This window comes from Danio aesculapii, chromosome 12, assembly GCF_903798145.1.
Source record: "Danio aesculapii chromosome 12, fDanAes4.1, whole genome shotgun sequence".
NCBI lineage: Eukaryota > Metazoa > Chordata > Actinopteri > Cypriniformes > Danionidae > Danio > Danio aesculapii.
Window position 1 is genome coordinate 25647254 of NC_079446.1, and position 15114 is coordinate 25662367.

At 35.9% G+C, this 15114-nt stretch overlaps 1 protein-coding gene across 2 annotated transcripts in view; it reads left to right on the plus strand.

The window, feature by feature from the left end:
- Positions 1 to 14386, plus strand: part of psme4b (proteasome activator subunit 4b) — a 63166-nt gene extending 48780 nt beyond the window's left edge. For both annotated transcript variants that reach the window (XM_056469089.1, XM_056469090.1), the window contains 7 exons: positions 1470 to 1764; positions 1854 to 1982; positions 6925 to 7080; positions 7158 to 7320; positions 10959 to 11092; positions 11209 to 11347; positions 12892 to 14386. In XM_056469089.1, the coding sequence (XP_056325064.1) occupies positions 1470 to 1764; positions 1854 to 1982; positions 6925 to 7080; positions 7158 to 7320; positions 10959 to 11092; positions 11209 to 11343 (1012 nt within the window). In that variant the 3' untranslated portion in view covers positions 11344 to 11347; positions 12892 to 14386. The remainder of the gene's footprint in view (positions 1 to 1469; positions 1765 to 1853; positions 1983 to 6924; positions 7081 to 7157; positions 7321 to 10958; positions 11093 to 11208; positions 11348 to 12891) is intronic.
- Positions 14387 to 15114: the final 728 nt, after the last annotated feature.

Genomic DNA, 15114 nt, shown 5'->3' on the forward strand with positions numbered 1-15114 from the left:
GAATTGAGGAGCGGGTGGGAGGGTGGGGTGAGAGGTGATGTGGGGTTGGAGGTGATCCCGAACTGAAGAGTTCACGTGGGGGGCCTGTCCGCTACGCCACTGGTTTTAACAAACAGAACTTAGAAAGAAAGAAAAAAAGGAAAGAACCAGCTGAAAAAAGAAAATATTCAATACTTGCTGATAATGCTAAATACAGAAATCTAACATCTTGTACAACATATCATATTTATTTTTAATTAATGGTTCAACAATTCACACATAAAACGTCATGTTTCAGTATATGTGTATCAATTCTGAAAACCTATTCAGTAACATAATTTTGATGGCAACATTCACCAGCATCAAGTTCCATTAAACTGTGATTTTAATCTTTACCATAACCATCAGTGTTTATATCTGAACTATAAACTGTTCTCCCTGTACTTCTGTGTTATTTAATTGTTTGTAACTAACTGAAAAAGTGTAAAAACGGAATCTCTCTTGATCAAACGCAGATTTGAATGCAGCGATTTAAAGGATCGATAAACATGCATATCATTATCATTTATCATTCATGTTGTGCGGGTTTGAATTGAGATCACAATCTTTTAATGTTTAATTGTGCAGCTTTACACTGAATGCAATTCATGCAGGTTTAGCCAGAAAACACCTTTAATTAATGAATTAATTAATAACCTAAGAAAGTATTTAGGTCCCACCAAAACTTTTTCCGTCATCATTATATTTTACAGGGAAGCCAAAATGCTTTCATATACGTGACTTGAATGACGCAGGAGACGATATCTCTGCAATTGTTATTAATGTTGGATTAACCTACAAGTAAAAAAAAAAGTTATTAATCCACTGGTCACGTGTGTTCCGAACAGTGGGTTGTGATCTGTTACAGGGGTGATCACAGTATTAGCGCGAGATGCAGCACATTGATTTTATGGCACCAGGTTATACTTTCTGACACCTTTACAGCACTCACATACATTAAAAATACGTTGATTTGTGTGCGCCATTGTTTGCAAGCTTTATATGTTTATAACCACCTCAGAGAATATTTGGGGTTGCGAGTCATTGGCATTGTTATTTTGGGGGTTGCGGGATGAAAAGCCCCTGCCCTACATTACAGTAATATTCAACATTTCAGTAATGTTACCCCAGAGAGACTTGTTTTGAATTATTTTTGGGTTATTCGCGGTCTGCTGAAAGTAATAGAGGGTTAATTCTAATAAGTTGTATTTAAATATTCAATGGATGGACTGTTAGGAAAATAAAGCCTCTTCATTGTACCCGGGATAAAGTAAAATAAAAAGCTTTACTAATTGTTTATGGTTTAACACATAGTTACTCCCATAGTTCTCACAAAGCATCATGGGGCAAAGGAAAAATTGGATGGAACCAACAGTGAAAATGTGGCTACTATAATCCAAAAATACAGCAGCGCTCACACTCATCCTCTTGTCATTATTAATTCCTTTCAGCGTGTTGACGTACATCTTCATGATTGATGTGGCTCTGCCCTACACTCTGCCCACTAAATCCCCACACATCGGCGAGTTCACTGAGCGGATCCTGTCTCAGCTGAAGCCCCTGATCGAAGGTGACGAGGAGATCCAGAACCACGTGGTGGAGGAGAATGGAGTGGGCGAGCAGGATGAAAGGACCCAGGCCATCAAACTCCTGAAAACGGTATTGAAGTGGCTGATGGCCAGTGCGGGACGCTCGTTCTCCACTCCAGTCCCTCAGCAACTCCAGCTGCTGCCGCTGCTCTTTAAGGTCTCGTGTGTTTCTGTGTCTCATCTTTTATCCATTTGTGCGGAGTGCTCTTAAGTGGATTGCTGACTTGTTTTTCTCTCTGTCTGCAGATCGCGCCTGTTGAAAACGATGACAGCTATGATGAGCTGAAGAGAGACGCCAAGACGTGTCTGTCTCTTATGTCTCAGGGGCTTCTGTATCCTGAGCAGATCCCGATGGTACTCGGTGTGCTACATGAGGTGAGGATTCAGCCACACCGGACACAAACTTTAAAGCCTGAATTTGACCTTGGCTCATTTATTATTTAAGCAATCTTATTGCTTTCTGTCAAACAGCCAAATCTGTTAAAATATATTAGAATAAATAAAATTTCAAACCGAAATGATAAATATTGCCTAATCAGCTAACTGAAATGAGTTAGTTGAAGTGCTAAAAAATATTAATATTTTTAACTAAATGTACATCACCTGACAAAAGTCTTGTCGCCTATTCAAGTTTTAGGAACAACAAACAATAACTTGACTTCTAGTTAATCATTTGGTATCAGAAGTGGCTTACGTGAAAGCCAAAGGTCTCTAGGTTACTCTTATTTTACCAAAATAAAATGTGATCATGCCTTAATTTTTAAAGATTTAATTAGGACAGTAAGGTCTGACTTTGCTTAGACAAAAGTCTTGTCACTTAACAAAATTATGTACAGTATACAGGGTTTCTGCAGGGTCTTAAAATGTCTTAAATCTCAAAATCCAAATTTTAGGCCTTAAAAAGTCTTAAACTTACTGAAATATTGAGTTGTTGGTCTTAAATCTTTTTTTAAACAGGGCTCCGTTCTTTGTACCTCGCTTAAATGATCTAAGATGATTTGGCAGATCCTGGACCTTTTAGTCTTGATAACTGATCTTTGGCTGATTTGGTTCTTCAAACAAGTTCGCGAATCAGATTAAAATGCCTGGATGAACTGATCTGAGATCGCTGCATGTGTTGTGAAGGACAGATCTATCGATCCTCGAAATCCTGATCAGCAATGCAACAATTGGCTGACGGCACACCAGCATAATGACATCATCTGATTAATATTCAATTATGCATGTGAGCTAAATAACATAAAATTAGCTGTACGGTTTGTTAAATATGATACGCAATAACTTTTCACATTTGTTGTGGGCTACAGGCGTTACACTTTCATCTTTCAAGAGTATTTAGCAATTTATTTAGGTAGAGAGGTTTTTCTTTATTATAGTAGCCATAGTAGTGTTAAAGTTGCCGGTTTCTTAATCGATGTAAAGAATAACTGGATGTTTACAAAAGCATTTTGATGATATTAAAGGTGTCTGCAACTTTTGTGAAGCATCAAATCACTGTCATATTAGCTGTCAAAACATGTTCAGGACTGCATAAATGTATTATTGCTTTTTTTTTTAAGTCACATATTATGCATGTTTATTATACACAAATTGCCCGTTTCCACTGAGTGGTACGGTACGGTTCGGTTTGGTTTGGTACGCTTTTATAGCCGTTTCCACTGTCAAAAAGCGAACCGTACCGTACCACTTTTTCAGCACCCTTTCGAAAGGGTACCAAACACGAGAAAGGGTACCAAAAGGCAGAGCCACACGCGCAGCTGAACGCTATTGATTTACAGAGATACGTCATTCGCTTACCCAACAAGCCAGAATGAAAACAAAAAACCCGCCATGTTTAAAAAACACAGCGAGAGATTTTAGCGGAATTATAAAAACATATAATAATAACGAGCCATGTTCGACCCGGGCTCAAACAAACCTTGTCGTCGTCTTGATAAACAGCCATAAAGCTATGGAGTAGAGCAGATTTACCCTGTGCCGCGTAGTTTTTTACGAGGCAGTCTGAAGTGCGAGCGGTTTCGCTTTCTTCCTTGCGCTTGCGCGCGTCTAACATTATATCTGAAATAACAAACTTCTTGAGCTGATGATAATAACCTGCGCTTGATTATTGACGTGCTTTTGAAACCCGATCCTGTCAGACACTGACAAACGCGAGAGTGAAGCGCGGAAAAAAACAAAGGAGAAGCCGGGAAAAAAGGAGCACATTCTTTTTTCAGCAAACGTGAACAAAATGCCTTATTTAACTGTAATTGTTATTCTCACCTTTTGGACTAATATGAACTGGTAATGATGGAATTGCTCTCTAACAGAGGCTACATGTGCTGCTGAAGATTATAGACACAGATGAGAGGTTTACACTGACTGTAGGCTAAATATTTTGTTGTTTTTGAACCTAAATACGGACGAAATGTCTGCTATATGTAGTTCTTCTGTAGTTGATAACATATCGGAGACTGTAAGGGGCTGTATGTGTTTATACATGTTCATTTATTTATTTATTTAATATAATTACAGACGTTACAGTAGGCTGTTTCGCACTGTCATTGATCTGCAGTTATAATCAACTCATGTTCATTGAAAAGTTAGTAATAAACATTTCTACACAAATATTTATGTGTATGAAGCATCTGCTTTGTGAGAAGTGCTTCTCATATGATATGTAAGTGACCCGTACAGCTTTATTGTAGACATTTACTCCAGCGAGAATGACGTCGACTGAAACTTTCTGTCATACACCACGCCCACCAAAAGGGTACCCTTGTTAGTGGAAACGCAAGCCTGATAAAGGTGACCCGTACCAAACCGAACCGTACCGTACCAGTCAGTGGAAACGAGCCAAAATTGTACTAAAGCGATCTAAAAAGTTCATATGAATAAATTTTCTCTTTGAACCACCAGGTGGCAGTCTTTGTACTTTTATTTTGGAGTGCAGATTGCATAAGTTTTATTAATAACTTTATATGTATATATAGTTAAAAATATATTTACTATTTTCTCAAGTGTATATAACTACTACTGTAAGAAAATATCAGCATTCACTTCATACTTTCAGTATTATCTTTGCTTGAACTAACCTAATATAAACCTGTTTATATGAAATGAGCCTGCTCCCTAGCAGGTTTGAGCTACCAGAACTGTTGCTATGACAACAACTCTCGAATCAGTTTTGAAGAACGAAACGATCCTGTATCATGTCAAATTGTCAATAACCAAATCCAGCTAACTGAGTAATCCACATGCGAAGAACAGACCCGAGGTCTTAATTTTCCTTTATGTATTGCTACCAAATCTGGCCAAAACCCATACAATCACCGACAATCATCTTAATAAAACTTTACAATTTTATTTAAAAAGGTAATTGTTAACTCCATTTATCATAATGGTTTAATTATTTTCCTTACAGTAACATTTGTTTAAAAGTTCTCCATGTATTTACTGCTGAGGACACCGGCCTGGACAGATTGTTGTGCATAGATTTGGTTTATTATAGTTTTTAAAACTTTTTAAACATTTGTTAATTTTTTAAAATTATTTTAAAGAAAGTTTATGTTGGGAAAAAAAGTAGAGATTGCTTGTTTTTACACAATATTTAAAATATTTAGCTAAGAAATAAAATCTAAAATATTAGTATTTTTTATTATTAATGTGTCATTGTATTATTAAATGTATTAAATTATAATAATTTTTTTCATGTAGGGCAAATAAAAATCTTTTCCATCTGGGCCATTTGAAAAATTCCTTAGCCTTTAGCCCTTTATGGGTCTAAAATTTCATTCATAATGGTCTTAAAAAGTCTCAAATTTAACTCTGTGAAACCTGCAGAAACTCTGAGTTTAGAATCTAAAGTGATGATGAATGAATGAATTAAATTTGCTCAAACTATTAATATCACAAACATAGATTGCTATTAAAAATAGTAATTGAAATAAAGCTAAAATTGCCTTATCAACAAATTAAAATAGTTTCTAATGAGGTAATATAATTTTTAATATAACCTATTTTTCATCTATAAAGAGAAAATTTGACAAAAAGCAAAACATGAATCTCAATTAAAAACTGGAAATATAAAAAGAAATATTAATATAAAAAATGTTGACAGTAATTTAAAGAAAACTAAAGTAAAAGTAAGAATAAAATGGATGCAAAAAATACTTTCTGCCATAGATATATACACTAGATAGTCAACAGCGCTGCCACATTTGTACAGTGCTCCCACGACAAATGTCATTCAACCGCACTATAGTCAAGACTAAAGCCAATGTGAAGACGCTGGATTTTAGTGCTGTGTACGGATGTAGTAATGAGCAAACAAAGAAAACAAAGTAAAAAGTCGTCACATTTCATAGGTAAAATTTCGTTTTTTACATTTTTGTATGTTACAAACTTTTGTGCTAAACGATGATAATGCAGTCTCTGAATTACTGCCCTGACCATAAAGCAAAGTAGCACCAACTCACACTAAATACCAGGCTTATGCTAGTTTTGTTGAATAAAATCAGCAAACAATGTAAATGAAATATAACAACAAGATGCTGCGGTGCCAGAAACTTGTATTATTGTCGGCTAAGTGAACGAGTGCTTCACAACGGAGATTCATTCACAAACTAATTGCTCCCTCTGTTAGAATGAGAAGTGAAAGCAGGAGAGGGTGTGTCTTTCAGGACTCGGATTAGATCAAATTTAACAGGGAGGGAGGATAATACATTTCCATGCACACAAACACATGCTCTTTGTCGGCAATGCCCATGTGGTCACTTATCCACCGATGTAGAAAAGTGATGTAAAATCATCATTTTCGTAGTTTAAAAAAATGTGCATACTGACCACCGAGAAAACTCTCGATCATAGATACATGTATATACAGTATGTGTATATATCTCTAGCTCCAGATGGCCTGTCCTCCTCTTGCACCTTGGTCCCACATTCATATCAAAGGAGCACTACCTTGTACTGAAATGGCAGCTCTATTGACGCATTCCTTCCAGTAGACAACAATAGCGTAGGCAACATCTAATGTAAATATCTATTACTTTTTGCAATATCAACTTTAACAAATTGGTTTCTTTACTATAAACAATTATTAAAAATACTAAAAATGGCATTACTAAAATTATTTTATTATATTAACTGAAATAATAAATTATTACTACCATTTTTGTTTCGGTAATACTCGTCTTGTATGCAGGTAATAAAGTAAGTTGTAGATAATAGTTTATTTAATTGATTGTCTAATTTATTAACAATCAACACAAATCACCTAATCCTAATTCCTACAGTTTTGTTGTGAAACCATAAGCTTCTTTTTCTACATTTGCAGATTGCTGGTAGCAGCTCTTGGCATGCCAGATACTCAGTGTTAACGTATCTCCAGACGATGGTGTTTTATAATCTGTTCACCATCTTGAGCAGCGAGCAGTGTGTTCAAGGCGTCAGAGCTCTGGTCATCAGACTCCTGGAGGACGAGCAGCTGGAGGTACATCTGGGCCCCAATCATTTATTTATTCCCTTTCATGCATCCTTTTTCATTAAAGCTTCATCTCTGTGCTGTAGGTGAGAGAAATGGCTGCCACCACACTTAGCGGCTTCCTGCAGTGCAATTTCTTGGCAATGGATTCCTCCATGCAGACTCACTTTGAGGCCCTATGCAAAACCAGATTGCCCAAAAAGAGGAAAAGAGAAGTGGGTTCTGTGATGGACACCATTCCTTCTGTTGGTATGATCACACTTTAATCAAACGCAGTGCTGTGCTGTTTGGACCAGAGAAGCGGGACAGTGGAAATATTCCAAAAATTCAAAAGTCGTTTAAGTTCAAGTTCAATAACAGCTCTCTTTAATTATCCTGTCACAAAAAGAAGTGTTCATAATTTTAGGTACGTATCTATGTCCATACTTTGTGGTTTTCAATAAAATACTGAAATTTCAATATGACAAGATGTACATTCTGAAAGTTTTAAAGCAGTAAAAAGATTTCAATATTTGTCCTGGACTAAAATAATACATTAAAATAAGAACTTAAGTGCACAAAATATGTTAGTCAAATGATTTATTTATTTACAGGGACATTTGGATACTTTAAGAAAGAAAAAAATGCTCAGAAATGCTTAGAAAAAAAGAATTGTTTATTTGTTATATGTATATTTTTATATTTTGACTTTAATGCAATTGACAAATGCAAATTAACATGAGTAATTTAAATTAAAATAATGTTAGTGTTTCCGCTAGGATTTTTTTTCCAGCTATCATGGCAGGCCTTTTACACAGATCTTCCAACTACCTATGGCGTTATTTCAATGACAGATGTCGTGAGTTGAGATCACATTCATCTAATATGAGCATGTGAATCTCTTTGCTTGCCGCTGATTTTTTCTGTTTGTGCACAAAACTTCTTGCACGCCCTCAAATATATGCTGCTCAAGTGCAGATTTTCTTGTGCGCTCTCAAATAAACGCTGCTGAAGTGCAAATTAGTGCGTTTATGAAATGAGGATGTCTCCAACATTTTTAGATTTGCTAGGAATATTTCTGAATGTCTACAATAGACCTACAGAACGGCATTGATGCGTCCTGAAGTAAAGTGAAATGGCCATAAACTCCAGCAAGATAAAGGAATTTTATGCAGAACCATAGACCTTTTTCTATAAATAAACTATCATAATGGAAACTGTGTTCATCATAACTGAACATCAAGTGTTTGCTGGCCTCATGCATCATGCAGCCCTGTCAGTAAGTCAGTCAGTCAGTCAGCCAGCATGTAACCTTAAAGGGCTAAACAAATAACGCACAGCGCTACTACAACTACAGAAACGTTCGCTCTGTTATAATTCACTTACATTTTAACACATTTTGGTGTAATTTGAAGCTGCTATAATTAAAACACAGCAACAACTGAAGGTTTTGAATAAGAAGCTGTAATGTAGCTGTGGTGGGAATCAGTTTTGGTTTGGCGCCCCACCATGGAAGAATGAATTTAGCGGAAACCATGTGTTACTTAAATATATTTTTTTAAAGGATATTTAGATATTTTGGGGGGTGAAAACATTGGTCAGGTGTATGCTAATGACTTTTAAATGTTTATAAACATTGTATAATATATAAAGCCCACAAAAATAACAGAAATCTTGTTAAAACCTTCTTAAAAGTTTATTTTTTTCTGTCATCTATAACACAAACTCGGTCTTGGAGGTCCAATATCCTGCAGAGTTTAGCTCCAACTTATTTCAGGTGGGAGTGTCGAGTGGCGAAAGAGGGAAGGGTTTACAAGAAAAGGTTTCAATACGTGCACGCGCTGATTTTCACAGCGGCAACATGAACACAGACACAGGGGAGATAGACAGTCACTACATTTACATGGACATCAGTAATCGAATCATTTGCCTTAATCTAATTAAGACAATAATATGATTGAGGTATTTACATGAGTTGCTTTTTGAATGTTCGTTTCATGATCCTGTTTTACATAATTCGATTGACGTCATTGCGTCACGTTTCCTCTAGAGTTTCAGGTATTTTGGGTAATTCAATTTTAATATGTCGACTGTAACTGCAGTTTGGCACTTTCAGTCAGGAACATTTCATGCAAGCCCCCTGTGACAAACGAGATGCGAGGAACTGCTGAAAGAGCGTAGTTTTAATGGAATTTGATACTGCACGCTTGATACTGGACAAAAAAACCTCTCTGCATTTCTCTGTAGATGTGGACTCGGTAGGTGCAGAGAATAGCGTCAAACAGCCGTGTGTGTATGACTATCCTGTCACAAAATGCGGCGAAAATCATACGCAGTGAAAATTCTACATGATGGTAATAATTTGATTAAAGTGTTTACATTCGGAGAGCAGCATTTACAGCGGATCTTTCAGTAATCTTTCATAATATTGTAGTGATATTACTGTAAACTTATCAGCTCAATCATTTTGACTAAGTTATGTCTTTAAAAACTAAAAGAGTACTGCTGATGATAAAAACTTTGTCATCTGAATAAACATAAACAAAGAACATTGATCACACACTTACCAAATCCGTAGAGATGGGACTATTAACACGAAGTGGAACCACGTCTTTTTTAAAAAGTCGAGTGGCAAATCTGGATTTCACAATTTCTAGATTGTAAAAGCTCCAGAGTAAAAAACTGTTTCTTACAAACTTATTTCTGTCGCGTGTTAGCAGACCACTGTAATCCACAAATGTGGGCCCACACGCCAGCTGTGCTCTCAAAGAGGGAAATGGAAACAAAACCTTTGTTGCGGGACGTTTATAAACACAACACTGACACCCATGTCTCCAAACAATTCTTCTACTTCCACTTGTTTTAATTACGGTTGGCAACACAACATGGCGTTATCTGGCGTCTGAACATTGTAACAGGTCAAAACTGTTTTTGAAGCAATTTCATGCATATTAATTGCATCTCGTTCACAATAGAGCGTGCTGATTGGTTCAAACCAAGTCTTTCTCATGAATTAATGCTGAAAACTCAAAGACGTCAGCTTCACTTTTTTTTCCTTTAAAACAGAAGAACGAATTTTCTCGAAATAACCAATTTTCACTTGTTAGCTAAATATATGCGTGTTTTTTTTAAGCAACGTAGGACACATACATTTGAAGTCAGAGTTATTAGCCACCGTTTATTTTTTTCCCCCCAATTTCTGTTAAACTGAGAGATTTTTTCCAACATGTTTCTAAACATAATAATATATTAACTTATTTCCAATTACTGATTTATTTTATCTTTGCCATGATGACAGTAAATAATATTTTACTTGATATTTTTAAGACACTTAAATACAGCTTAAAGTGACATTTAAAGGCTGATTTAGGTTAACTAGGCAGGTTAGAGTAATCAGGCAAGTTATTATATAACAATGATTTGTTCTGTAGGCAGTCGAAAAAAATATTGCTTAAAGGGGCTAATAATTTTGACCATAAAATGTTTATTTTTTAATTAAAAACTGCTTTTATTCTAGCTAAAATAAAACAAATAAGACTTTCTCCTGAAGAAAAAATATTATCAGACATACTGTGAAAATTTCATTACTCTTTTAAACATCATTTGGGAAATATTTAAAAAAGAAAAAAATCAATGGGGCTAATAATTCTTACTTCAACGCTATATGACTGTCAACATCTCAAAAAATGTGTTTCGTGACTCGTTAAGCATCTACTTAGTTGTTAAAGGGTAAAAAGAGACAAAAGTCTATTTAAGCGCAAGTGCAGTCATTAGCAACAGGCAAGCGCAAAAAACTCTATTGAAAATACTGGGGTCAAATTAATTTCCATATTTTAAAGACATGGCACCCCTGATCTGTAGAGATGTTAAGAAAACTAACAACAAAAAACATGTTCCTCTGTCCTCAGATCTAGTACGGCGTCACGCAGGAGTGCTGGGTCTCAGCGCGTGCATCTTATCCAGTCCGTACGATGTCCCGACCTGGATGCCTCAGCTCCTCATGGACCTCAGCGCACACCTCAATGACACGCAGCCCATTGAGGTACACGGCTCGTCACAGCAAACACAATTGCTTTCTGTCTCCTCCTTGTGCTCTATGCTCACAGGGCCCATTAAACCTAACAAAAATCAATACAAGCCTCTCTCCGTCTGATTTAGATGACCGTGAAAAAGACTCTGTCTAATTTCCGCCGCACTCATCACGACAACTGGCTGGAGCACAAACAGCAGTTCACGGACGACCAGCTCGTGGTGCTCACAGACCTCCTGGTGTCTCCCTGCTACTATGCATAGACAGGTGCGTTATAAACACACTTTTTTTTTTGAATGGGTCATGACATGGATTGTATAATCTTCCTTATACATTCTCAATAATAGGCTCAAAAGATTCAGGGAAGAATGAGGTGGGAACCACAAAGTGTTCAATTACTTAAATCATAAAATAAACAATAAACAACAAAAATGCAGGCCTAACGTTGGTTGAAATGCTAAGCTTTGTTTAGACTTTGAGTGGTGGACTTGAATAGACGTTAAATGGGCTATATGCACACAGCTAGTGTTTTCCAGCCAACGATAAACTTCAGGTGAAAGGTTAATGTGACATTCTCAATTTCATTAGGGGCCTTTTACTGCATCAATGTGGTAATGTAATTAAAATACAATCAGTTAATAACAGTATGCTGGCTTTTCAAGCCACCATAATTAGACATAAGGCTTAAGCTTTCATGTAGTTTCAATTGTAAAACGAGAAGAAAGACCATGTAAACGCTAGCGCCTTTAGTAGCTGCAAACTAGCCCAAAAACTCCATTGAAAATACTGGAGTGAAATAAATGTTCATATTTTAAAGACATGCCCACTTTATATCGTATATCTGTCAGGCAGTGAAGATCAAAGAAAACAGATCTTAAACTTGGTGATTTTGTAATGGCAAGACAGTTCACCGGAAGCGGTTGGGATGGCTGACTAAAAAAATCAATAGTCTGTGTCTGTGTACCCCATTGGTCCTCAATGGACAGGAAAGTGTTGACTAGGCATGGGCCGGTATGAAATTGTGACTTTGAATTAATTAATTACAAATTGAATAAATATAAATTTACACACAAGTAAATAAATAGACTTGATGGGCTGATAATCTGCAGAGTTCTGTGTGCGCAGATGTCTTGTAGACTTGGTCATGACTAGGCCCACATGGAATCTGCATGCGCAGAAATCTGCATTTTTTTTGGCCCATCATTGAGTCATTTATTTGTGTGTAAATTTATATTTATAAAATTTTTATTAATTTTAGCAAAATTATTGGCTGATATTAAAATGTTCATATTATTTATATACAATACAGTTTGTAAAGTAATATTTTCTCTTTTAGAAGATGTTATATAAAAAAACATGTTTTTTTTACTTTACCAAATAAGTGGATCTAATAGGATTTGCATTGTAAACGTTAAATAAAAGGTAAAATGTATTATTTTGATTGTTTTATATATTAATTTTTTAGTTCTGATACTTCCAAAGTCATTCCACATAAATCTGCAGACTTTTTTTTTTACATAATTCTCCACAGAAATAGCCAAACATTTCTGCAGATTCTGTCTGGCCCTGGTTATGACCCCTTCCAGTAAATTTAGGAATAATTTCGAGGCAAATGAAACCTGTGATGCCTAATAAATGCTATTTTATTTAGCAGCTCTCTAGGTTTCACATCAGCCATAGATTTTCCTCACAGATTTTGACCGCTCTAATATTATATTCTGTTCTGTTGCCATAGTAACTCATTAAAGAAAGAGAAAGGTGCTTAATTACATGATCATGACCTGAGAATATATATATATTTCTCATTTCAGGTTTTGACAGCATTTCTGCAGGTTTTAGTTTCCTTTTTTTTATTTTATATTCAAATCTTATGCATTCACGAGGATGTGATGGAAGGACACAGACGCTCATGATGTCGAACCCACCAGCGCATGATGAGTGGAGGGCAGGAGGCAACAGAGATAGGCATGAAGAAGTCGGGAACACAAGACCTGAGGCGAGCAATTTAACCACCTAGAAATACACTCTGTACGTACTGTTTGTATGTATATACCTAGCCCATATTTTTGCATTTTTGAAACTATACTTAATATTTAAGGTTTACCAGTGCAGGGATGTATGGCCTGCAGTCTGTAATATTATTGTACAGATAGTTATTTTGTTTTTTGTTTTTTTGGGGGGTGGGGGGTCCTCTCAAAACTGGGGTGTTGAACTGTGTGATGAAGGACAGACTGCCTAAGGATCGCCACATATATCCAACTCAAAGCCCCCATCATGCTCTCTGATGTGAGTTTTTAATGCTCTGAGCACTCAACGATCGCTCAACGACTGAATCCATTGAATTTAGACTTTGTTTGTTGTGTTTCACTGGAATATTTTCAGCGTATAGCTTAACATTTTACATCTAGCAGCATGCGATTCTCAATCGAGATTTTTTTTTTGCCACCCCAGCAGTTTTTGGATAGATCAAAACGTTTGTTCATCGCATCGATAACTTGGCGAACAATATATTTGGACCGAGTTCTCATTATTTATCGTCACATGAGGATGCAAGTCTGAGTACTGTGACGTTATTGTGGTATGTGTGTGTGAAAATAGCTGTGACATTGTCTTGTAGCTCCGCTCACATGCCATCATAACAGGGTTTTCTTTGTGTCCTCTGTGTATTTATATGTGTATGTATGCATTTATGTACTGTACATATGCATTTATCTATGCATACGCGACTGACATGTCTTCTCTTGAGAACTGCTTGAAGAGTATAAGAACGTAAAGCGAGTTTGTGGATGGCGGTGGATTCGTGTGCGTGATGGCGTGAGTGCGCATGTTTGTAGTTTGGATCCTATTTTAAGCCGTTTCTTATTGGCATGTGACAGAATCCAGGATTGTCTTTCCGTATTCCAGCCTCAGAATCCCTTTAGATTGAATCACACACAGCACCGGGAAAGGGCTTCGGGTCGTTATTATTACCGTGGTTAGTTCTGTTTTACATTCGGGAGTGTACATAACAGGAACATTAGCTTAGTGCCAAAACTGCAGTGATTTCTCTCTATTTTTTTAGATGTTTGCTTTGTTTTACTCTCAAGGCCAATAAATGTATTGTTTTTAACAAATTAAAAATGCAAGGACTCGTTTTTTTCTCTCTCCACAATCTTGATGTTTATCTGGGAAGTATAGTTTTATGAATGCATACAGTATGGTTGTGAATTCAACAAACATAGAGTCCACGTAATAGACACAACAACAGATGAGTGGAGCTGTAATAGTTCTGATAAAGAATTCATAATAAATGAATACAAAGTCAAACCTTTGCTTGGGTAAATGTCACAAATCCCATTTTGTTGTTGTTTGTGCGTGTGCCAATTATTCTTTTTTTAATCAACAAGAAAAGGAAGACATTCTTTTTGTACAAAGGATCTGAAAATGTGTGTATGTACAGTTGAATTATTAGCCCTCCTGCATTATTAGCCCTCCTTTATTTATTTTTTTCCAATTTTTTTTAACAAAGTTTTTTGAACACATTTCTAAACATAATAGTTTTAATATCTTTTATAATAACTGATTTTTGCCATGATGACAGTACATAATATTTTACTAGATATTTTTCAAGACACAAGTATTCAATTTAAATTGGCATTTAAATGCGTTCATTTGGCAGGTTAGGGTAATTAGGCAAGTCAACAGTGGTTTGTTCTGTAGACAGTCGAAAACAAATATTGCTTAAGGGGGCTAATAATATTGACCTTAAAATGCTTTTAAAAAATATATCAAATTAAAACTCCAGAAGAAAAAATATTGCAGCACTGTTAACAATTTCCTGTAGAATTTAGAGTAACTTACTGGCAGCAGTTCACCTGTAACTTACTGTAAATCAATTACAGGAAAAATACTGTATTTACATATACAGTGCCATTTATATTGCTGTATATGTATTTACATACACATAAAATATTAACAAAAATGCAGAGTAATTTTTACAGTGCAACTCTAAAATACAGTACCATAAAGAGGTGTGTTTCCCAAAACCATCGTTA